This window comes from Dipodomys merriami, unplaced genomic scaffold (assembly GCF_024711535.1).
Source record: "Dipodomys merriami isolate MVZ:Mamm:240054 unplaced genomic scaffold, mDipMer1.0.p SCAF_29, whole genome shotgun sequence".
In the NCBI taxonomy this organism is placed as follows: Eukaryota; Metazoa; Chordata; class Mammalia; order Rodentia; family Heteromyidae; genus Dipodomys; species Dipodomys merriami.
This window is the reverse complement of record NW_027204381.1, coordinates 20,089,698-20,113,316: the sequence shown is the minus strand read 5'-3', so window position 1 is coordinate 20,113,316 and position 23,619 is coordinate 20,089,698. Positions and strand designations below refer to the sequence as shown.

At 51.1% G+C, this 23,619-nt stretch overlaps 4 protein-coding genes across 4 annotated transcripts; 1 reads left to right on the top strand and 3 right to left on the bottom strand.

The window, feature by feature from the left end:
- The first annotated feature begins 5 nt into the window (after positions 1-5).
- Positions 6-1,652, top strand: LOC138838998 (small ribosomal subunit protein eS25). The gene is made up of 5 exons (XM_070038629.1): positions 6-114; positions 297-392; positions 592-775; positions 1,420-1,518; positions 1,608-1,652. Exons 1-4 carry the CDS (start codon positions 112-114, stop codon positions 1,512-1,514), a joined length of 378 nt encoding a protein of 125 aa, XP_069894730.1. The 5' UTR covers positions 6-111; the 3' UTR covers positions 1,515-1,518; positions 1,608-1,652.
- On the bottom strand, positions 1,625-6,789 carry LOC138838995 (centrosomal AT-AC splicing factor). Its single transcript, XM_070038626.1, has 11 exons — positions 6,619-6,789; positions 6,369-6,532; positions 5,652-5,750; positions 5,006-5,072; positions 4,857-4,919; positions 4,521-4,585; positions 4,131-4,236; positions 3,562-3,592; positions 2,154-2,243; positions 1,906-2,038; positions 1,625-1,829 (listed from the first exon to the last, which is right to left on the bottom strand). The coding sequence occupies exons 1-11, from the start codon at positions 6,784-6,786 to the stop codon at positions 1,769-1,771; spliced, it is 1,047 nt and encodes a 348-aa protein (XP_069894727.1). The 5' UTR covers positions 6,787-6,789; the 3' UTR covers positions 1,625-1,768.
- A 2,374-nt stretch (positions 6,790-9,163) lies between these two features.
- Positions 9,164-15,718, bottom strand: LOC138838792 (forkhead box protein R1-like). The gene is made up of 6 exons (XM_070038122.1): positions 15,651-15,718; positions 11,456-11,530; positions 11,108-11,367; positions 10,680-10,906; positions 9,626-9,864; positions 9,164-9,228 (listed from the first exon to the last, which is right to left on the bottom strand). The coding sequence occupies exons 1-6, from the start codon at positions 15,709-15,711 to the stop codon at positions 9,200-9,202; spliced, it is 891 nt and encodes a 296-aa protein (XP_069894223.1). The 5' UTR covers positions 15,712-15,718; the 3' UTR covers positions 9,164-9,199.
- Positions 15,719-17,826: 2,108 nt separating this feature from the next.
- Positions 17,827-20,367, bottom strand: LOC138838791 (uroplakin-2). Its single transcript, XM_070038121.1, has 5 exons — positions 20,240-20,367; positions 19,675-19,806; positions 19,337-19,475; positions 19,034-19,104; positions 17,827-18,232 (listed from the first exon to the last, which is right to left on the bottom strand). Exons 1-5 carry the CDS (start codon positions 20,313-20,315, stop codon positions 18,096-18,098), a joined length of 555 nt encoding a protein of 184 aa, XP_069894222.1. The 5' UTR covers positions 20,316-20,367; the 3' UTR covers positions 17,827-18,095.
- Positions 20,368-23,619: the final 3,252 nt, after the last annotated feature.

Genomic DNA, 23,619 nt, shown 5'->3' with positions numbered 1-23,619 from the left:
GAAGTACTTGCGGCGGCCTGAGGTTTCTGGGTCTGTCGGAGAGGAGCACTTCCTTTCTGTCCGACATCTTGACGAAGCCGCAGCGGTGTCTCCCGCTCTCCAGGCCTTGCGATGGTGAGTTTTGGGGTGCGAAGCGACGTGGTTCTCGGTACCGGGCGGGGCCGGGCTGCTGTGCGGGCGACCCCGCCGGAGGGCCCCTGGGTGCGGGCGGGGCTTCGGCGCGCGGGGACTGCCCCACGTGCTCGGCGGCGGGGCGCGGGCCGCCTCAGCACCCCTGCTCTGCTTCCTCCCCACAGCCGCCCAAGGACGACAAGAAGAAGAAAGATGCCGGGAAGTCGGCCAAGAAAGACAAGGACCCAGTAAACAAGTCTGGGGGCAAGGCCAAGAAGAAGGTAGGGGAGGCGGGCTCTCCGAAGTGCAGTGGAGCGTCTGCTCACAGATGCGTTGATGTTACTTACAGGTGTTCAAAGCCCCAGGGACGTTGCACCCGTGCAAAACCCGTGGATTTCTCAGGCGCTTGTTAATTGCGGGGAGGGGAGACGAGCGCTTCTGTCGGGATTACTGATTGGCTTCCCTTGTTTTTGTGAGCAGAAGTGGTCCAAAGGCAAAGTTCGGGATAAACTCAACAACCTCGTCCTGTTTGACAAAGCCACTTACGACAAACTCTGTAAGGAAGTTCCGAACTATAAACTCATAACCCCTGCTGTGGTTTCTGAGAGGCTGAAGATTCGTGGCTCCCTGGCCAGGGCAGCCCTTCAGGAGCTGCTTAGTAAAGGTGAGGAGGGCTTTCAGGGATTCAATTGTCAAGACTCACCTGCCCTACTTTTCCTGGGGGAGTATTTGGGGAGATTTAGAGAAAAGAAGTGGGAGACCCTGCACTCAGTCCACCGACCCACTCCTCAAGAAAGCCTAGTCTGAAATCATGTAGAATTAAGAGGAAACTTTTCTCTTTTTTTTTTTTTTTTTGTCGGTCGTGGGACTTATATTTGGGGCCTGAGAACTGTTGGCTCAAGGCTAGCTCGCTACCATTTTCAGCCACTGCTCCAGTTACAGTTTTCTGATAGCTAACTGGAGATGAGTCTCACAGGGACTTTTCAGCCCCTGCTGGATTACAGGCATGAGCCACCAATGCCAGGCAAGAGGAAATGTTTTTCCTCCAGTGCTGGGAATAATTGTGCTTAGAGTTGCTATGCAATTCTACCATTTAAGCCAGCAATTGCTCCTTTAAGTTATTGTATTGAGAAAGTTTAAAACGTATAAAAGGTTTCAGAGCGTAATTGTTTACCGACTCCTTGAACTTTTAAAACTCAGTAATGGGTCTGAGTGCCACATTTAGTTTAGTTGCAAGTAGAATTAACAATCGTGTAAGGTTTATAGTATAAGTGCTACTGTGTGAAAGCTTTGCTCTTTTTTCCTTAGGACTTATCAAGTTAGTCTCAAAGCACAGAGCTCAAGTAATTTACACTAGAAATACTAAAGGTGGAGATGCCCCGGCTGCTGGTGAAGATGCATGAACAGGTGAGCACAGACCCAAGAATTTTAACAATGTACAAGCATACATTCCTTTTCAAGGCTCTGGTTCTGATTCTTAATTTTTCTTTTAACAGATACAATCAGCTGTACATTTGGAAAAATAAAACTTTATTACACCAGTGAATGAGTGTGTCCGTTTTTTAAGAGAAGCGATTATAAAGTTGTAAAGTATTTGGTCATACATATGAGTGCCTTCCAGCTGATGGTGACTAGAAGAATATCTGGATGGGAATAATCAGCTTTTTTCTGTATGTGACTGTTTGTTTCTTGCTGCAGCTTCAGTTTTGAACTGATGCCTGAAAGGAAATAAAGGTTAACAGGATGGTGACAACCCCAGACAGTGGCAAGCTGGAGTCCCAAATGGACCCATACCTGGACTGCCAGCGACGCCCATTATTCCACACTCTGCCAAAAGAGGGTAGCCAGCCTGCAGTGGTGTTAGAGCTGTGGTCAAAGTTGGCCCCTACTCTGTCTGGGGGGAGTTTCTTGAGTTTCTCCTTTTCCTCTGCAGTAAGGAAACAGATTTAGTTGGCTTCGTAAATGCATAGCCCAGGCAAGACACTGCCTGTGCTTCAGATATGTGCTACTGCACCCTCCTTATGCAACAGCTCTAAACTTACTCTCCTTAAGAAATTCTTCATAGGAAGGTCCTATTGGTTGGTTTCCAGACCTGTGTTCCTCATCTTGGATCATCCAGGGAGGTGTGGCACCTGGAGAAAGACCCAACCCAGAATTAAGAGTACTTTTAGTGGTACTGGGGAATGAGATAAGAAACATCCTTACTGAGGAACATGGGCTGGCTGTTACTGTGCCTGACTGAACTAGAAAGGCTCCAGTATTCTTGAAAAATCCTAAGATATTAAAGGTCCTCAACTAGTTTCAAACAGTCGACAGACTTGAAAAGGTACTTGCTTATACTTTGTTCTAGTCTGTCTGCTCTGGCTTGGAAATGAAATTCTCAGGTCTCAGCCCTTGTTATTTTTGTGTACTTGCATGCTGGTCCTACAGCTTGAACTCATTGCCCGAGTTTTCTGGTGCTTAGAGAAATTAAGGACTTTCACATATTGCTGCCTGGGTTGCTTTAGATCCTAATCCTCAGATCTCCGCTCCCTGAGTAATGAGGATTACAGACATTAACCATCAGCCTCAGCCCTTTTTTTTGGCCAGTCCTGGTGCTTGAACTCAGGGCCTGGGTACTGTCCCTGAGCTGCTTTTTGCTCAAGGCTAGTTCTCTACCGGCTGAGCCACAATGCCACTTTTTTTTCTGCTTTTGTGGTAGTGAGGAATTGAACCCAGGGTTTCAGGCAGGGTAGGCAGGCACTCTACCAGTAAGCCACATTCCAGCACCTCAGCTTTCTTTTGAGCAGTGCTAGGATTATAGGCTTGAGGCATGGTGCTTAATTGCACATTTTTGGTGCCTGTATTTTTTAAGTAAAGTGCTTGTCTTTTCTTGTAACTGCTGGTGTTTGTTACGTATGTAATATGTTCAGTTAATTCAGGTACCTGTAGATGGACATTGGATTATTTCTAATTTTGGGCTGCCATTAACATTTACATACATGTGTGAAAGAGTTTGTCTTGAGTGGGTAGATGTGGAAAGGCTGGTCATTTTTTTCCCAATGTATCATTTTACTTTTTTTTTTTTTTTGGGGGGGGGTCAGGTCATGGGGCCTGGGCACTGTCCCTCAGCTCTTCAGCTCAAGGCTAGCGCTCTACCACTAGAGCTACAGCACCACTTTCGGATTTTTTCTTTTTGCTTATGTGGTGCTGAGGAATCGAACCCAGGGTCTCATGCATGCAAGGCAAGTGCTCTACCACTGAGCCACCTTCCCAGCCCCTCATTTTTCATTTCTATCAAGGGTGTAAGAAAGTTCTGTTTTCACTATATCTTTGCCCAACACTTAGTATAATCAGTCTTAACATTTTAAGATGTTTGGAGGGAGTGATAAAGACTTTCATTTGCATTTGACTAATAAAGTGATTCTGGGGTTTCAACTGCTTCTAGTTTTAGAAACACTGGGGCCTTACCTGAGTGGATGTTACCAACTCCAGGTGTATCCTGTAGTAGAAATGGAGAAAAGATCTAAGATAAGATAGAGCCAGAGAGGAAACCACCGCAATGCTAATCCTGTTGCAGAGTATACACTAGGTCTTTTGGACAGTCCAGGTCTCGGTCTTAATAGTGGATGTGTCTAGAAGAATGTCTTTAAGATATATGTAGAGAGAGTTGTGAAAGAGAGGCTTACTTTACACATAGTACATTGAAAACTAAATGGTGCCACATCTGTTTGTAATAGATGACCAGTTTTGACAACTAAGACCTGTACAAAGATGACAAAGCTGAGGAAGAAAAGTATGAGTGGAAGTGTTACAGCACCATCTCAACACTGGAGTGTGGGTTTTGACAGGGCAGGTGATACAGGGCGAGTAGAAATTGTCCCAGTATTGAGACAGGAGTTACAGTTAATAGGACAAACTTACATGTTCTGGAAAGTGAGCTGAGTGTGGGATAGTGACGTACCCATGGCAGGAAAAGCCAGGTGGGCAATTATGAGACTGAGGGGACTGTGGCATTCTGGCTTGCTAGTCCACTGTACCTGACGACCAATGAACGTGAGAGGTTGGCCTGGCTCCATCCAGTCGAGCTCAGGAGCAGGTTGCAGGTCCAGCTGTGAGGGCTGCTGTGAGCTGCAGGCTATTTGGCTGAAATACAAACGGGGAGCCAGGCTGCCAGGTGAGGTTCTTGGGCCATAAGGATAGAAACATTTAGGTATGTTCCTCCCATTCCCCACTCACATTAAAACAACAACAACAACAACAACAAGCCACCTTTTTCCTGCCATCAGTTATTTGGCTGTACCATTTTTCTAGGTCATACAAAATTACCAATATAGGCAGCTGGTGAGCAGCTGCATGTGTCCCATCATAGACCAAATGACCTTGTAAGCCATACAGAGCCCACAGGCCAGATGTATCCCAACTCCTACCTGTTTGTTTCCTTCCAGCTTCCTGGTGCTGAAGAGCCCTCTTCTGGTTCTGGCTCTGCCTGAGGCTGAGTTTGATTCAGGAAAAATAAATGTGTCTAAGGTGCTTAAGAGCCTATCTTGGCCATGCCCCCACACTCCAGATTCTAGTATCATGGAAGGTCCCACCCACATCACCATGGCCCAGGCTTGCCCCTGGCCCACAGGGGATTCAAGCCAAGCAGATAGGAATGGAGTCTCGGACTTCTCTGAGAAGAGCTGCAAGTTGGAAGGCTGGATCTAGGAAAGCAGGGATAAGTGGATTTGGATACTGCTCTGGATCCTCGGAGAAAAACCAACCTCTAAAACGGATCGGACCACCTCCTGCCGGCTCTGTTCCACCTCACGGATCTGAGCTGCCATCTGTAGGAGAAAGGATGCTCAGACCAGTTCAGTATCATGGGGGTCAGTATCGTGAGATGGGCTTCTTCAGAGCCTTTCTTACTTACCTGTTTGATCACCTCATCCTCTTTTTCCTCAAAGGAATCCAAAGCTTTCACCATAGATTTCTTAAATCTAAAAGAAAAGGGACAAATCGGCCTAGAACCCCAGCCCATCATTTGTGAAAAGCTCTTAGGTACATTATTTTTTTTTTAATTTTGATAAAACTCACAAAAGAATGTTAAACACTGTTCTGTATGTATCTCATCCAGATTACTATGTTGGTCATATCCCCTTCATCTACACCTCTTTTGCCAAAACATGAGATGTAAGTCTAAATATTCTGGCAGGCATCTTCCAATAGCAGTAATATTCTAGGCTATCACACTTGAGAAAATCAATTACTCAGTCAGGCACTGATTGTAGGCTCAGGCCTGGAATCTTAGCTACTCAGGAAACTGAGATCTGAGGATCATAGTTCAAACCCAGCCCTGGCAGAAAAGTCCAAGAGACTCTTCAACTAACGACCAAAAAGCTAGAAATAGAACTGTGGCTCAAACTGATAGAGCACCAGCCTTGAGCTGAGGAGCTCAGGCCCAGAGTTAAAACCCCACAACCGACCAAAAAAAAAAAAAAAAAAAATCTAACTGGCAAAGATTGAAAGAATCAACGCGGCTACTTCATCTTTGCTAATAACCACAACCAAGGACTTACCGTGCATAGTCCTGGGGGGAGATTAGAAATTTCTCTTTCATGTGGACCTCAGCCTTGTTCTCCCACCAGAATTTGTTGGTGGCTTTCTTGTGTTCTGGGCTGAAAATGACAATGATGAGTCATCTCAGATTTTGATCATGGGAATATGAGCATTAGGTTAAATAACATACTGGCAGGGGATCCCTGCCCTGGACAAGCAAGGCAGAGGAGTACTGCCGCCGCTCTTCAAGATCTCCACTCTCCCTTCATCCAATGAAGCTGAGTTGGTGAGCAGTGACTCACTACTGGACCGCGGCGGCCATAAAGTTTCTACTGCGCAGACCGATAATGCCCCCGGTACCTCAGCAGACCCCCGTCCCGCGCCCACCTGGCCAGGTGCCCCAGCAGACCCCCGTCCCGCGCCCACCTGGCCAGGTGCTCCAGCAGACCCCCGTCCCGCGCCCACCTGGCCAGGTGCCCCAGCAGACCCCCGTCCCGCGCCCACCTGGCCAGGTGCTCCAGCAGACCCCCGTCCCGCGCCCACCTGGCCAGGTGCCCCAGCAGACCCCCGTCCCGCGCCCACCTGGCCAGGTGCTCCAGCAGACCCCCGTCCCGCGCCCACCTGGCCAGGTGCTCCAGCAGACCCCGTCCCGCGCCCACCTGGCCAGGTGCCCCAGCAGACCCCCGTCCCGCGCCCACCTGGCCAGGTGCTCCAGCAGACCCCCGTCCCGCGCCCACCTGGCCAGGTGCTCCAGCAGACCCCCGTGCAGCACCGTCAGGTTTCCGTGGCTCAGATGTCTCCGCACCTCGCGGCCGCAGCACGGGCACCAGCAGCATCGTTCGTGCTCCGGCGCGAACCGCTCCACCTGGGCGGCGCGGATGGCCTTGCGGGCCGCTTCCACCTACGGGGACGAGGCTGGGCTGAGCAGAGCCGCGCGGGCCCGCGCCGCGCCGCCCCGCATCCCCGCCCCGAGCCCCGCGTCCGCACCAGGGACAGGAGTCGTTCCAGAGCTCCTTTCAACTGCCGCTGATGCTTCCGGCTGTAGACGTGCCCGCGGCCACAAAAGAAAGTCTGGCGGCACAGAGGGCAGCGCTGCGGCGGCGCCATCAGCTCTGGATCACGAACCTCCGCCACCAGCGGGAGATTCGCCGCCATCAACTTACTTTTGACCCTTGACCCCTCGGGGCGGGGCAGGGCGGGACGCAGGGGCCCTGGCGCCCCCTATCGGCCAGCCGTCGACACTGCAACCCGTTCTGCGGCTGCGCGGGACGCGCGTTTTCGGCTCCCAACTTCCGCCGTTCTTGGGAAAACCACGTGCGGCGGCCGGCGTTCCCCGACGCCCGTGGCGAGAGGTCGGGCCGCGCCGGCGCAAAGAGCGAGAAAGGCGAGGCCTGGGGGGTTCCAAGCCTCTTTCCAGACGATTCCCAGCTTCCTGGGCCTTCCCCGCGTACAGTTGTTGCCACACCCCAGTGTATCCGGTTCAGCCTCGGGAGATCTCTCTGAGCCTGGAACCTTCTGCTCCCACTCCGGAGCCACAGTCTTTACCTACAAGGCTCTGAGAGATGACCCGAGGGACCCGCAGCTTCCGCGGAGCCCAGGGCTTTCTCTGGCACAGGTAAGCGCCTCCTACTTACCCGAAGAATGAAACGTTGACCTTGGTGGAACGGCGCAGAGCCGTCCGTGGGGGAGTTTCTGTTTTTGTGTGCGTGGTGCTGGCCTGGTACGGAGAGCCTCACACGCGCTGTGCCACTTCCCTCCCACCGCGCCACGTCTCCGCCCCAGAATCCCAGGGTCCTTTGCTACGCCTGTCATTTTGTGCGACAGTTAGGACAGGATGTCACTAGATAGCACAGGCCTGCTTGGAACTTGCTAGGTGGACGAGGCGGGCCTTGAACTCCTGATGTAATCCACGTGCCTCAGCTGAGTGCTGGGATTATGGGAGTATACCACAACACCAGGCATCTTTTTGTTAATAGTTGAAAAGCTTAAATACTGGGGTTATATCTAATAGTCCAGAACCTTTGGAAAAGCTCAAGTGAAGGAATTAGATTCATGCGGGAATGTTAACAGTTTGTACCCAGTGGTCCACTAGGTTAAAACTTTCAAAACCCAAGTGGTCTGCAGTTAATAGTCTCCTTAAAGTCAGAGTTGTTCAGAGATGGAGAACAGAAAACATGCAGCTACCGTCCTGCTAATTGGTAGCACCAAGCTACCAAATAAACCAAGTACTAGTGACTCACAGCTGTAATTCTACTCAGGAGACTGAGATATGAAAGGTGGCAGTTTCAGGTCAGCTAAGGCAGAAAAGTCCTTGAGACTTTTACTTCCAACTAATAGCAAAAAAAATAAAAACAAAACAAAAACAAGGCTAGAATATGGCTTCAGTAGTAGAACACCAGCAGAGCCATTAAGTCAAGAAAACTTGAGGAGCCGGATGCTGGTGGCTCATGCTTGCGCTCCTAAGAGCCTGAGCTCTGAGGATTGGGGTTGAGAGCCAGCTAGGGCAGGAAAGTCTCTGAAACTCTTCATCTTCAATTAACCACCAGAAAACCAGAAGTGTAGCTGTGGCTAAACATGATAGAACACAAGTCTTGAGCAAAAAAGCTCAGGAACAGCGTCTAGACTCTTGAGTTTGAGCCCCACAATGGAAATTAAAAAAAATTGAGGCCCTGGTACAAAAAAAAGTACACCAGAAGCCAATCATGATAGCACATAAATTTAATCCCAGCAACCCTAACAAGGAAACTGGGGGATTTCCCTGAAGGTTCTCTGTGAACTTGCCCTCTGCCTCCATTCCTGGGAAGGATCTGAGTAAAGTGGAGCAAGAGTTCAAGGCCTAGGACAGCACTAAGTAAATAAATAAAGTGATGCTACAAGCTGGGTATATTGATCCATGCCTGTAACCAGGAGAATTATGAGTTCAAGCTATATAGAAAACCCTGTCTCTCAGGCCGGGTGCTGGTGGCTCATGCCTGTAAATCCTAGCTACTCAGGAGGCTGAGATCTGAGGATCGAGGTTCAAAGCCAGCCCGGGCAGGAAAGTCCGTGAGACTCTTATCTCCAGTGAACCACCAGAAAACCAGAAGTGGTGCTATGGTTCAAATGGTAGAGCACTTGCCTTGAGCTGAAGAGCTGAGGGACAGCGCCCAAGCCCAGCATTCAAGCCCTACGACCGACAAAAAAGAAAACAAGAAAGCCCTGTCTCAGGAAAAAAAAAAAAATTGGGTATCATGGCTGCTGTAGTCCCAGCACTTAAGAGACTGAGGTAGACAGATCTTAAGTCCCAAGCCAACCTGGGATGCTCAGCCAAATCCTATCTCAAAAACCCCTTATGTCCCATCTTGCATCTCATTTCTTTAAATCTCTTTCCTACAGCCCTTGTGTGATCTCGTGCACTAGCTCCTACCGCAGTTACTATTGAGGCCTGCCCTGTTGTGCTGAGCAGCAGCTCCTTAACCAGTGCCAGTTTCACCCATGTAGTGGGCACTGAACCCCATCTACAAAGACCACACATACACACATATAATATGCAGAGAAACTTTAATAAGCCATATGGAACTTATGCTTCTTAAAGGTCAAAGAGGAAGGGCATCATATCTGCAAGAAAAGAAAGAAGTTCAAAGTAACGTGCAGTTTGGAACTGCTGTTCCCCAAATCTGGAGTGCTCTTTCACAGGCCAGCTCCTCCCCTTGCTCAAGATTCTAAGGCTCAAGATTCTGTGGCTTCTTGAACTGCTCTAGAAGGGCCGAGTTGCCCCTGTCTGTGGCACCATTCCCCTAGGGCATGAGCAGCCAGCTGCCCCTGGCTGCTTCTCAGTCCATTGTAGGTAAGTCCCTGTCCCCAGGTCACTGGCGAGGCCTCTCCACGGGCAGGTATTGTCAGACAGCCAGATTTCTCTCGGCTTTCTACAGAAGATGCCCCCAAGTGTAGCCCAAGCTGCCACAGTCAGCCTTGGGTCCCCCTCTTTGGGCCCACGCGTGACAAGGCTTCACACCTGGCTGGTCCATGCACTGCTGGATGCGTTCCATCCTAGTGGAAGCCAAGACACGGGCCTCCTCCACAAAGCGGCGGTGTCCCTCCTCAGTCAGCTTCCAGAGGCAGGATCGAGGCCGCGTGCCGGCCTCCATGTTCATATTGACAGGCACTTTCTCAAAGCTGTCTCGGAAGCAGAGATTGTGACGGACCGTGTTCTTCCAGCCTTCCGGAGCCGTCTGGAAGAAGGGGAAGTGTTGTCTGTGGACAGGGAGGAAAGGCAAAGATTTGCTGTGGGGTGGGGTAGACCTTACTCCCCAGCCTTCTCCCCTGGGGCCTAGTCCTTCTCTCAAGGGGGGTAATGCCCAGCTGGCCCAGAACTGCCCTCTGCTGATTAAGCAGGGGAGAAAACCTACCCCTCCCCTCTTTTGTAAGCCTAGGTCACTGTCTCCCCTCCCCCCCCCAGCCTCAGGCTGGTTTCCCTCCCTCCTTGGGGATTAGGACTTCTGACTACAGCAGAAACAGCAGACCAGGAGAGTCTGAGGGATTGGGTTCTTTTTCTAACACTAGGAAACCGTCCGAGAAATTCCCATGTACTCATGGATACTTGACTATGGTCGGTAGCTGAATGAAGGGCCTGGGCTGCGGCTCAGCTAAAGCACAGCCCAGCTTGTGAGGCCCTGGGTTCCAGCTCTGTGTGAGCAGGCGTGAGCACCTGCATGCACACCCAGCATTACATTCAAATCCTTTTTCCATCTGGCTCTCCAGGGCCCTGGGATTCAGAGAGCTGCACCTGGCAGGACAGTCCTAGGACAAACAGACTTTACACTGGGTAATCTTGACAGGCAGGTTGGGGGGTGAATTTGTATTTTACAGGAGAGCTAAGACAAAAAAGCCTGGGGATGGGGGGAGCTGTGTTCTTGTATGTGGGCAAGGCCCCTATTTGCCTGAGAAAAGAGAATTGGGGAGGCATAGGACCTCAGATCCAAATGGGGAAACCGAGTCAGTGAGGTCAGGGGCAGACTAGAAAACATGAGACCCAGGGCCTTGTCCCTCCCCTGCCCCCGGGCGCATACCGAGTGAAGCTGTAGATCTGCTGCACGTTGAGGCCACAGGGAGGGCTGTTTCTTAGTGCCAGGGCAATTAGGTGGAAGTAATTGAGGGGAGGCCGGGGCCAGAGCCTGCCCTCTGAGCTGATGGGTTGCCGGAGCCTCCGACTCTGGAGGGGGCCCCTCAGATGAGCGGATGCAAGGGCCACAGAGGAGCTGTCGTCCTGGTGCTGGGCTGCCTCCTCTTCCGCAAGCTAGAGGGGCACAGAGCAGGAACTGGTCCTGACTCCTTGGCTTTCTTTCTGGGGTACAGTGGCTGGAGGGGGAATGGTCTAAGACCAACATCTGGGAGTCTCCCCAGCCCTAAACCTGTTAACCTGTCTCTAAGAAACCCAAAGGATGATGCTTTCATCCCCGGGCCCACCCTGCCTACTGCCAGCCCATACCATCCGTACCTCCCAGGGGCAAGGGGGAGGGGCAGCAGCTTGGCTCCGCTTTGGCTTCTCACAGGGTGACCCCAAGCTGGAGGAAGGCTGCTGCAGCTGTTCCTCTGTGGCCTCTGAGCAGCTGTCCTCCTCCTTCTTCACAGATCGCTGGGAGGCGAGAGGAGGGCTCGACGGACGTGCCCACTTAGCTTCTTTGACCTGCATCTTGCCAGGTGGGTACACGATGTTGGGGTTTACCCACATCCACAGGTTGGGCTCGATATCTGGGTCTGTGCAGAACAAAAAGGGGACAGCGAGTCTCTGACGTGGCTCACAGGCTCTAGATGCCCCTGGGCCCCAGCATACCTCTCTACTCACCATCTTCATCAGCCTCATACTTTTTATCCAAAGGCAATACTGGTGGTTCAACTATTCTGAGTTTGTATTTGGCAACTGGCAAAAACACAGTAAGAAGAGAGTCAAGACATGGCAGTGTTTCTACTGTGACTGGAGGCTCCTGGGCCTTGCTGGGTGTCTGGAAGCAGGTGTTGACCTGGCCTGGGAGGTACTGATGCTAAGGGGGCACGGCTGGGTTTCCTCCCGCCTCCAGCCCATTCTCCCTGGACAGTGGTGCTGGGGATTGCAGCTGTGCTCTACCACTGAGACCCAGGCTGCATGCTTTCCTTGTCACTTCACAAGTTCAGTCCCCAGATGATCTCACACACACCCATGGCTTCAGTCCCCACCCGTAAATCCTTAACGTCCACACCAGATTTCCCTGTTAGTTTACCCATACAACTGGCTGCTAGTTGCTACTTGAGTTGTCTGCACACACTTCAAACAATTTTCTTTTCTTTTTTTTTTGGTCCAGGGGTTTGACTTCAGGGCCTGGGCACTGTCCCTGAGCCTCTCTGTGCTCAAGGCTAGTGCTCTACCACTTGAGCCACAGCACCACTTCTGGCTTTTTCTGTTTAGGTGGGACTGAGGAATTGAACCCAGGACTTCATGTATGCTAGGCAAGCACTCTAACCATGAAGCCACATTCCTAGCCCAGGAAATCACTCTTTAGTGACATGGAACTTGTAATTAAGGACAGTGTTTAAAGGTGAAGTGAGTTCCTCCCAGGTTTTGGCAACAGAAAAAGTAGAGGAACTGTTGGAAGTTAAAGTGAACAGTGAAGAGTCTGGAATAGGAATGACTTGAACAGATGGGCTTTATTAAAGAAAACTTGAGATGGAGGAGAGAACAAGAAAGAGAGAGAGAAAGCTTGAGTGCTGCTTGCACAGATGGGGGTTCTAAGAGGATAAAGAGGGGAAAGGGCGGGGGAGAGGCTACTGGAAAGATGGGGCTGCCACTGGGGGACAGCTGGGAGTCAGTTACAGGAGAAGCCAGTCCCAGTGCCCAGAGCAGTGAGGTCTGATGTGAAAGCTGTCAACTCGTTCGAATCAGTAATCCTTCTACCTCAGCCTCCCAAGTGCGAGGATGACGTGTGAAGGACCATAACTGGCTTCAAATTCAACATGCCTAAAGCTAAATTCTCTTTGCTCTTAACCCCTGAACACTGTCTCACAGCTGCCCTGCTCTCTGTGCCCACAGTGCCATCAGTCATGTTACATGGAAGGTTTTTGTTTGGGAAATGATGATACATTATCAGAGAGTTCAATAGTTAGAAAGGATGTCCATCACATTGCTAGTGTTCAACACAGTGCTGCTAGAAAAACAGAAGATACAGGTATAGCTACTACATTGGAAAGAAAAAGGCTAAACTATCACAGAAAGACATGATTAATAGAGAAAAACATACAGTACCAATATACAAATTATTAGAAGCACTAACAAGTCTCCATGTGGTGGTGCACACCTGTAATCCCAGAACCTGGAAAGTTGAAGCAGAAGAATCTCAAGTTGGAGGCCAGTCTAGCCACATATCAAGACCCTGTAGCAAATGAACAAATAACCACCCTAAAAAACCACTGAAAGTACAGCAACTGTGGGCCGGGCATGGTGGTAAGCTCCTATAACCCCAGTAGTCTGTGTCAGAAGGTTCAGTCAGGATTGAGTATTTGGGGTCAGCCTGAGCTGCATAGAGAGATCCTATCTCGGAAACAAAACAAAGGAACCAAGTCAGATTGCAAGTTTGCTGGCTATAAGACCATTGATACTATTCCTGTACTAGCATCAAAACTGGAAAATCTCTCCAGGCACCAGTGGCTCACAATGGTATCATCCTAGCTACTCTGAAGACTAAGATCTGAGGTTAACAGTTCAAAGCTAGCCAGGGCAGGAAAGTCTGTAAGACACTTATCTCCAATAAACAACCAAAAAACAAGCTGGAAGTAGAAGGGTGACACTGTCCAAAAAAAGAGGGCTGGGAAGGTGGCTCAGTGGTAGAGCGTTTGCCTTACATGCCTGAGGCCCTGGGTTCGATTCCTCAGCACCACATAAGCAAAAAGAAAAAAGCCAGAAGTGGCGCTGTGGCTCAAGTGGTAGAGCGCTAGCCTTGAGCTGAAGAGCTGAGGGACAGCACCCAGGTCCAGAGTTCAGGCCCCACAACCAGACCAAAAAAAAAAAAAGAAATGTACTCATTACCTGACTTATGAAATGGTAACTCCTCTGCACAACACCTGAATAACAATAACATTTTATATTTAAAAATAATAAAGTAGATCTGGGGGCTCACACCTGTTATCCTAGCTACTCAGGAGGCTGAGATCTAAGGATCATAGTTCAAAGGCAGGAAAGTCTGTGAGACTTATCTCCAATAGCCACCAGAAAACCTGAACTAATACTGTGACTCCCAGTGGTAGAGCACTAGTCTTGAGCAAAAGAGAGCTCAGGGATGGAGGGGGGGAGGGGAGGTATATAGATAGATTAAAAAAAAAATATATATATATATGTAGCTGATAAATATGACAACAGAGTCAAAGGCCATTTAGGTGAAAAAGGAATTATAAAAGTGGAAACTGGACCCCTTCCTTTCACAGTTTGAAGCCAGCCCAGTGGAAAAGATGGAGAGATTATCTCCAATTAATCAGCAAAACACTACAGTGGAGGCAGGGTTTGAGTGGTAGACCTGCAGCTGTGAGCATAAAAGCAGAGTAAAAACTCAAGTCACATCCCTTCAACACAAAATGCAGATGAGGGCATACTATAAGAAATAAGGAGGAACTGGACTGCATGTAGTACACAAGCAAATGGATTAGGGTTTGTATAGTTGGTGAAGGCTATAAGGGTGGAATGAGCAGCATCTCTCCAAAAGAATAGCATTTGCACTGGGCGTGGGTGTCTCACGCCTGTAATCCTAGTTACTCAGGAGGCTGAGATCTGAGGATCGACTTTCAAAGCCAGCTCAGGCAGCAAAGTCCATGAGACACTTATCTCCAATGAACCACCAGAAAACTGGAAGTGGTGCTGTGGCTCAAGTGATAGAGTGCTCGCCTTGAGCTAAAGAGCACAGGAACAGCTCAGGCCTAGAGTTCAAGCCCTGTGACTGACCAAAAAAACAAACAGAAAAATCCCACATAAAACAAAAACAAACAAAAACCTACACTTGAGGCCCCAAATGATAAAGCCCTGGAGGGTGGGCAAATATCGAGTGCATGGATGAGTCAGGCAACACACTCTGGCATTAACAAACATTAGCAGAGTTTAAAAAAAATTTAAAAAAGGGAAATAAATACAGCACACGGTGTGCCAAGCAAGGGCCAAGAAGGGCTCCAGAGATGCCCAGAACACTGGAGGGGGAGAGGGCAAGTGGGAGTGGCCGCCCTCAGGGGGTGTCCAGTCTGCACCAATCCACTCCACCCTGGGCGGTAAATGCACGGTGGGGGAGGGCCAGGGATCTCGGGGACCCCCCCACCCCAAAAATGTGCTCCACTCGGGGTAGCCATCCTCCCGGGAGAGAGAGACTGGGCTCTGAGGAGCTGCCTGCAGTCTCCCCGCTCCCCCCCAACTCTCCAGACCTCCAACACCTATTATCTCTGCGGACCCCTTGCCATCCCACGACTCACTTTCTGGAACCCTCCCCAACACCCATCCCCCATCACAGACCCTCCCCCAATACCTATCCCCCTCTGCAGACCTTCCCCCACCTATCCCCACTGAAAGCCTTCCCTCTACCCCTCAGCCTTTCCAGAACCCCCAGAGTCCATCCCCCACTGCAGGCCCTCCCCCATGCCCATCCCCACTGCAGGCCCTCCTGCCCATCCCCCACTGCAGGCCCTCCCCCATGCCCATCCCCACTGCAGGCCCTCCTGCCCGTCCCCCACCGCAGGCCCTCCCCACTGAAGGTCCTCCAGGCCGCACCCCCACCCACCGGTCTACCCCCACCGCAGGCTCTCAGAACCCCGTGCCCATCCCCTCGCAGGCCCTCCGGGCCCCACGCCCACCTCCTCCCGCCCCCGCAGGCTCTCCAAACCCCCATGCCCATCCCCCCCCAGGCTCTCAGACTCCCCATTCTCCCCACCCCCCCACAGACTGAGAACCCCCATGCCCACCCCCCCACAGGCCCTCCGAACCCCCGTGCCCATTCCCCGCAGGCCCTCCGGGGCCCACGCCCGCCCCGCCCACTCACGTTTCTGCTCGGCCGGGGGCAGGTGCACGGTGGTAAAGGTTTGGAAGGGCTCGTTGCCCATGTCCCAGTCCAGCAGCCCCGGGACCTGGCCGTGGAGGCCGGCCCAGAAGTCGAGGTCTTGCAGATGCAGGTCCATGGTGAGGGCGCCGAGGGCGGGCGCGGCGGGCGCCGAGGGCGGGCGGCGCGTGGCAGCTGCGCGGGCGCCAATATCCGGCCGGGCGGGCGCGAGCGCAGGTGTGCGCGGCCCCGGCCTCCCGCCCGGGCCCCCCACGGCGCCCTCGTGCTCTGCGCGGCGGGCGCGCGGGAGAGCCGCCGCCGCCGCCGCCGCCGCCAGCCCGGGCACCGCCACGGCCCACAGAGGCCCGGGGATCGTGGGAGGGGAGGAACCACGTTCTCGGCCCCACAGGTTTTACGCAGCTTAGCTAGGATCTCACCTAGGCAGGTGGTAGAGGGAGGGTTAAGGTGATTTCGTTTGCCTGGCTGGGGTGAGTGTTCCTATTATCATCATGCATGTTCATGGTGTCGGGGATCAAGCCATCCAGCCATGCTTGCTTTTTGAGCTACCACTAAGCTTCCCCAATTGTGGTGTTTTTGTTGTTTTGTTTTTTTGTGTGTCAGTCCTGGGGCTTGAACTCAGGACCTAGGCCCTTTTCCTGCAAGGCCAGCACTCTACCTCTTTGAGCCACATTCCGGTGTCCTGGTGATTAATTGGAGATAAGAGTCTCAGAGACTTTTCTGTCTAAGCTGGCTGTGAACCACGATCCTCAGATCTAAGCCTTCTGAGAAGCTAGGATTATAGGCATGAGCCACAGGTACCCGGCTTGAGTTTTTTTATTTACTTTTCTGGAAATTTGAAATTATTAAAAACTAAATTTAGTTATCAATGGCTCACACACAGAAGTAGAGCACCAGCCTTGAGCAAAAAAACTCAGGGACAGCACCTAGCCCCTGAGTTCAAGCTCTAGTACCAACATACACACATACCAAAGAAAAGCAAAAAACTTCTTTTTTTCCTTCCCTCTCCCTAAGTAGTCCCTTGGATTATGTTCTGTGTTTATTCAAATGTATGTTAAGGGGCCCTGTAGGTATGTACATGTCTTTTAGGCCTAGCTTCCATATTGAAGTTTATATCTCATTTTTTCCTATAACCACTGTAATGGTGGTGGTGTTAGGACTTCCCAGAACCTGTTCTGACCCAGGAGCTACCAGGTTCCAAAACATACTTTTTTTTTGTTGTTCAGATATATTTATTAAATTCAATTAATGATTTTCTTTCCATGTTTGGTATAGATTTTGCATGTTTTTATTTTTTTAAGTGATTTATAATACGGGCTGGGAAGGTGGCTCAGTGGTAGAGCGCTTGCCTTGCATGCATGAGGCCCTGGGTTCAATTTCTCAACACCACATAAGCAGGAAAAAAAAGCCGGAAGTGGCACTGTGGCTCAAGTGGTAGAGCGCTAGCCTTGAGCTGAAGAGCTGAGGGACAGTGCCCAAGCCCAGAGTTCAGGCCCATGACCGGACCAAAAAAAAAAATGTTACTTTTTTTTTTTTCTCATACAGTGCCATGAATAGAACCCAGAACCCAGAACATCACACAGGTGTGGCCAAGTGTTCTAGCACTGAGTTACAGCCCTGGCTCTTTTTGTTTCTGTCCTATATACTTTTTTTTTTTTTTTTTGAGCCATGGGCGCCCAACTATACTTATTTTTTATTGAATTTTTAAATTACTATTTAGTGAATACATTTAGTTTCTGTAATCAAACCCACAGAGATGAGACCTTACATATTTAGTGCAGTGAGTGCAGTTTAAAGTTCCTTTGTCAATATGGTTGTTCATTTCTGTACAATGCTAACACAGTAAACTAGAATACTTTTTCCAAAGTTGACAATACAACTAGTTTCTAAAAATTCAAATTTTATATGTATATGTATGTGTATATTTATACTTATGTTTACATAACAAAGACCAATAATAGAATTGACTAATGTTACAGAACTAATGTTCTTGCACTGCCAAAGAATTGAATAAACCTTGATTCATGTGCGTTTTGGTTCTCCTCTCCTCTCCTCTCCCCTGCCTGCCTCCCTCATAAGAAGATCCAGTCTGGGCCTTGGGGTAGGAAGGAAACATATAGGTCCACACTTTAGGGGACTTAATTAAGGGAGACACAAGGTGTGGAGGTCAGCCTTTATTATAACTACCCAAGGTCACAAAGGGAGGAGGAGATTGTTATGAGGGTAGAGTGGGTAAGATGGGAGGAAAGATGGATGACAGTAGTGGGGAGGGGAATGGTAGGGAGTGTTGGAAGGTGAGACGTGGGGGACCCCCAAGAAGGACAGAGCGCAGATGGAAAGCCGGGAGAGGAAAGCAGGTGGCTGAGGCCTGGGAGGAGGCCTCTGGGGACAGAGACTGTGCTGGACTTGGTCACCATGCAGGCAGGCGCTTCACTTGCGGACGCCCAGTGCCAGAGCAATGATGAGGCCCACAACCAGCAGGAACATGGCGACAGACAACAGCACCGTGATGACCACCATGCCCCCTGTTCGGGCCATTCCCAGCCCAATGGACTCCATACTCTTTCCTGTCAGAAGGAAAGGGGGAGGCTGTGGTGGGCAGGAGGATCCTTTATCTCCTTGGGACTCACAGCTCTCATTCAGGCACTTAACCAGTAGCTCATTCATCTGTTAACATCTAACTGGCCAGTCAACCACTGGGCCCAATGACTCCTCACACCTGCATTTAGGGAGACCCTGTCACTGAGAATTCAGCAGTTATTAGAGGGCCAGCATCGGTGGCTCACGCTTGAAATCCTAGCCACTTAGGAGGCTGCAATCTGAACATTACAGTTCAAAGCCAGTCCAGGGCAATAAGTCCATGAGACTCTTCAGTTAACCACCAAAAAGCCAGAAATGGAGCTGGGACACAAATGGTAGCCTTAAGTGGGAAAAGCTCAGGGACAAAGCTGGGTGCCAGTAGCTCATTTCTATAATCCTAGCTACTCAGAAGGCTGAGATCTGAAGATCACAGTTCAAAGCCAGCCTGGGCAGGAATGTCAGTAAGACTCTTAACTCCAATTGACCACCAGAAAACCGGAGGTGCGCTGTGCAAGTAGTAGAGCACTAGCCTTGAGCTGCGCTCAGGGACAGCACCCTGGCCCAGAGTTGAAGACCCATGACCAACAACAATAAAAAGCCAGACACACACACACACACACACACACACACACACACGAGTTATTAGGGTACCATCCCTGTCCATGAGCGACCTTAGTTCACTGGAGCATAGATGAGTCTTCAGTCCAGCACTCAGCACTAGGAGGGAGGTAAGCAAAGGTGTTGAGGGTATGTGTCAGGAACGGTGAAGGTGGTTGGAGTGCACTTACGAGGAAGGGTGGACATCGGGATCTCTCTGCTGGACTCCGTAGTTGTCCCCTTCTGCACTTGGTAGGAAATGCTGGGGTGGGAGTAGGTGGTTGGGAGAGAGAGCAAGAGAGTACAGAACCCTCAGTGTGTATCTGGGACATGGAGAGAAAAGACCAAGCCAGGGTCCCCCACCTTCATAGCCATGCCCCTCCGTTGTACCCTCTACTTCACATGCTCTCTCTTTCCGCAGGCTGACCAACCCTACCTCCCAGCTTCCCTGGCACTCCTCTCACGGGTGCCCCAAGCCTGGGTCAGACACCTACTAGTATTTGGTTCCTGGCACGAGGTCTGTCACCTGGTATGCACTGAGCCGGGTGACGGTGAAGCCAGCTCCACTGTCCACCACGCTCACCAGATCCCTGCGTCCACGGCATGGAGGGACCACAAAGCTGGACTTCACCACTGGGCAGGAAATGGGGAGCAAAAGGCAGGGTCAGGTTTCTGGGGGCCCCACAGAGAAAGGACAGCTTCTAGAGGGCAAGGGGGGGGAGTGGGAAACAAGTGAGGGGAGGAATGCTGGGGGGTGAGGGAGGAGTGGTCCTGTGGTCCTAGGAAGGGGACTTTGGGGACCAGAGGGATACCTGGGGAGAGGGTGGCAGACCTTGGCTGTCATTGGCTCTCCGGACCATCAGTGTGGCATTGCCTCCGGTGAGGTGACAGGGGGGCAGAGCAACTAGCAGGCTTTCCGCTAGTGCTGGGGACAGCAGACCAGAGAGGCTGGAGATGTTGAATTCTGTAGCGAGGCCAGGAAGGGGCTCAGATGGAGATGAGCTCCCCGGTAGTCATCAGATCTGTCTACACGTTGGGGCCTTTGCTAAGGGTATAGTCTTGTCTTCTCCCCTCTGCAGTGCTGGCAGAGCAGCTGGGCCTGGGAGTCTGACCACCAGGTGGCAGACTTGGGCTACAGAAGCTAGATTACTCCCCTGAGTTGCCTGGGAGCCAGACCCTGGACTCCAGGAGCCAGGCAGTGCCCAACCTCACCCCTGCCCTGAGCCTCAGTCCCTCTCCCACTTTTCCTTTCTCTATCTTCCTGGGCCTGCCTTCACCAGCCCCACTCCTAACCAGCCAGACCCCCTTTGAGAGCCATGGAAGAAAGCACAGGGCCCTTGTCTAGACCTTTGAACTCCCCCCCCACACACACACCCCACCCCCAACATTGCAGAGACCTGCAGCTCCTGGAGCCAAGATTGCCAGCAGAATCAGGATGGAGGGCAAGGTCTGGATAGGCATCGGAGATGCCATGCTGGGCTGGAAGCTGGAACCTGGAACAGGTGCTGGGCAGGGCAGGAGCTTCCTGAGGCAAATGAGGCCCTGTCTTGGGGTGGCTGATTTTGTCTTGAGGATGGGAGGGGCAGGAGGAGAATCCAGTCCAACCTGCCCCTTGGGCCCTATAGCCTCAGGGAGGGCCCCCAGACAGGTTCTTCAAGATGAGGAGCTGGCCCTCTGGCCAGGAAAGGTGGGGGGAGGGTGCCTGAGCTGGACAAGGACAGCTTAGCCAGCTCCACGAGTAGCTAGATCACCTCCTGAGACTCTGAGGCCCAAGGCGGGGGGGGGGGGGGTGGGGGGGTGGGGGGGGGTGGGGGGGTGGGGAGTATGCCGGCAATGCTGCTGCCCTCTGGTAGTGGTGGTTTTGCAATTACCCTGAGGTGCAGAAAATAACCAAGGGACTCCAGAAAGGATTTTGCTGGGTAAGAATGGGAGAGGAGAATGCTAGAAGAGGGTGGGGGCCTGTAGAGCCAAGGGTTACAGTTCTTGGTGTTGACTGTGGCCCAGAACTGCTGCTCTGGGAGAGATTGGGGGTGACTGCAGGCCTGCAGATTCCTCCGCAGGGTGGGGTCAGGGGCGGCCAGGGAGACACTAAGGTAGAGACACAGGCCCATTTGAAGCAGGGGTGTAGGGTGAGCACAATCAGCCTTGAGGGGCTGGGGAACAAACATTAAACTGATTAGAATAAAGAAGAGAAAGCTCAGAGGGCAGAGGCAGGACTTTTGCACACAGTGAGACCTTATCACAACAATAACTGCAGAGGTTGGGAGCTGAGGGTGTACCTCAGTGGGAGAACACGGGTTTATCATGCTTGAGGCCCTCGGTTCCATGGCCAGCACCACAGAACAAAAGGGAGAGAGACGTGATAAGAGAAAATGGAAAATACAATGTTTCTGACCATCTCCCTTTCCCAGGTTCCATTTAATAAAAGGAAAAAAGGAGCTGCAAAGAGGGAAGAGGAAAGAAGTATGGCTGCCTTTACTCCAGACCCTGGATGGACCCCTGTATACTTAACCTGTAGTCACCCTGAGCAATGGATGTTCCTGGCTGGCTTTTGTAGTTGTAGAAACTTGAGACAGACCAGCAGTCATTGTGTCAAGTAGGGCACTTGCTCAGTTCGAATGGCTATACTCCCAATCCTTATAATCCCACCTCCTTGGGAGGCTGAGATCTGACGATCATGGTTCAGAGTCAGCTTGGGCTATGAGACTCCATCTTTTTTTTTTTTTTTTGTCGGTTGTGGGGCTTGAACTCTGGGCCTGGGCGCTGTCCCTCAGCTCTTCAGCTCAAGGCGAGTGCTCTACCACTTGAGCTACAGCGCCACTTCCGGTTTTCTGGTGATTTATTGGAGATAGGAGTTTCACGGTCTCTCCTGCCCTGGCTGGCTTTGAACCGCGATCCTCAGATCTCAGCCTCCTGAGTAGCTAGGATTACAGGTGTGAGCCACCAGTGCCCGGCTGAGACTCCATCTTAACCAGCAAAAAAGCTGGGCTGGAGGTGGGGCTCAAGTAGTAAAATACTACCATGAGTGGGAAAAGCTCAGAGGACAAGGCCCTGAGTTCAAGTCCCAATACTAGCAAAAGAAAAAAACAAAGCAGAGGATTTTGGAGAGGCTGTGGAATTCTACAGAGGCTGCTTGCAGCAGAGCCAGTACCGTGTATCGCTCTCTTTGATGAGCCTTTTTGTTGTTGTTGGTGGTTGTGGAGCTTGAACTCTGGGCCTGGACACTGTCCCTCAGCTCTTCAACTCAAGGCTAGTGCTCTATCACTTGAGCCACAACACCCACTTCCGGCTTTTTCTGCTTATGTGGTGCTGAGGACTTGAACCCACGTGCATGCGAGGCAAGCACTCTACCACTGAGCCACCTTCCCAGCCAGAGCCATTCTTTCTTCCCTGGTTGCAGAGAAATCCTGGTGGGAAAGTGAGGGCAGATAGGGTGTGTACCTCCATGGTTCAAAGTGCATTTTCAAAGCCTAGAGTGTGAGAGATGGGGGTTACGGTAAAGATAGATCCAGGGGCCCAGGCATTGGGTAAAAAGGTCTCAGAGCTTCTCCAGTTGTGGGGCTTGAACTCTGGGCATTATTGTCTTTTTTTTTTGGTCGGTCGTGGGGCTTAAACTCTGGGCCTGGGCGCTGTCCCTCAGCTCTTCAGCTCAAGGTGAGTGCTCTACCAGTTGAGCTACAGCGCCACTTCTGGTGGTTTATTGGAGATAAGAGTTTCACGGACTTTCCTGCCAGGCTGGCTTTGAACCATGATCCTGAGATCTCAGCCTCCTGAGTAGCTAGGATTACAGGTGTGAGACACCGGCACCCAGCTTTGGGCATTATTCTTTAGCTTTATGCTTTACCACTTAAGCCATAACTCTACTTCCAGCTTTTTTTCCCCCCCCTGGGTAATTGGAAATAAGAGTCTCATGGACTTTCCTCCTAGGCTGGCTTCGAACCATAATCCTTAGATCTCAGCCTTTTGAGTTACTGATGAAATTTAAAGTATAGGAATCACTGAGATCTTATTAAAATGCCATACCTAATTCAGAGGATCTGAGGTGAAGCCTGAATTTCTGCATTTCTCAGGAGCCTGCTGGTCTGAGACACACACACCTGGAGGTGCCAGCTGTTTTCTCTACATATGCAAGCATGCGTGTGTGTCATGTAGGCATGCTTGTATGTACATGCATGCACCAGCACACACACGCACACACACACACACACACACACACACACACACACACACACACACACACACACACGAGTCTCCTATGATGGAGATTGGAGTCAGGTATTTTCCCCCAGAATGGGGCTGCCTTTGGGTGGAGAATTACTTTGTTTTTCTGGTTCCTTGGCTTTTGTCCCTTTTAGATCAGATCTTACCCCCACTACACATTTTCAAATATGAAGACCTTGGAGAGAGCAGACTAAATGGGTGGAATGTCAGAGCTAGGAGATCTTCCTGGCATTTCTCAAACCCCATAGCCCACCAAGCAGGATGTTTCACGTGGCTTAGGGCTTAGGAGGGATCTCTTCCCACTCAGTCAGACCAGGAAGCAAACAGGAGAAGAGGTTGGGTTTATTTCAGGCAGGTTGCATTGGGTCCACTCTTCTCTCTCTCTTTTTATTTTTATTTTTTTTATTTTGTCGGTCATGGAGCTTGAACTCTGGGCCTGGGCGCTGTCCCTCAGCTCTGCAGCTCAAGGCTAGCACTCTACCACTTAAGCCACAGCGCCACTTCTGGCTTTTTCTGCTTATGTGGTGCTGAAGAATAGAACCCAGGGCCTCATGCA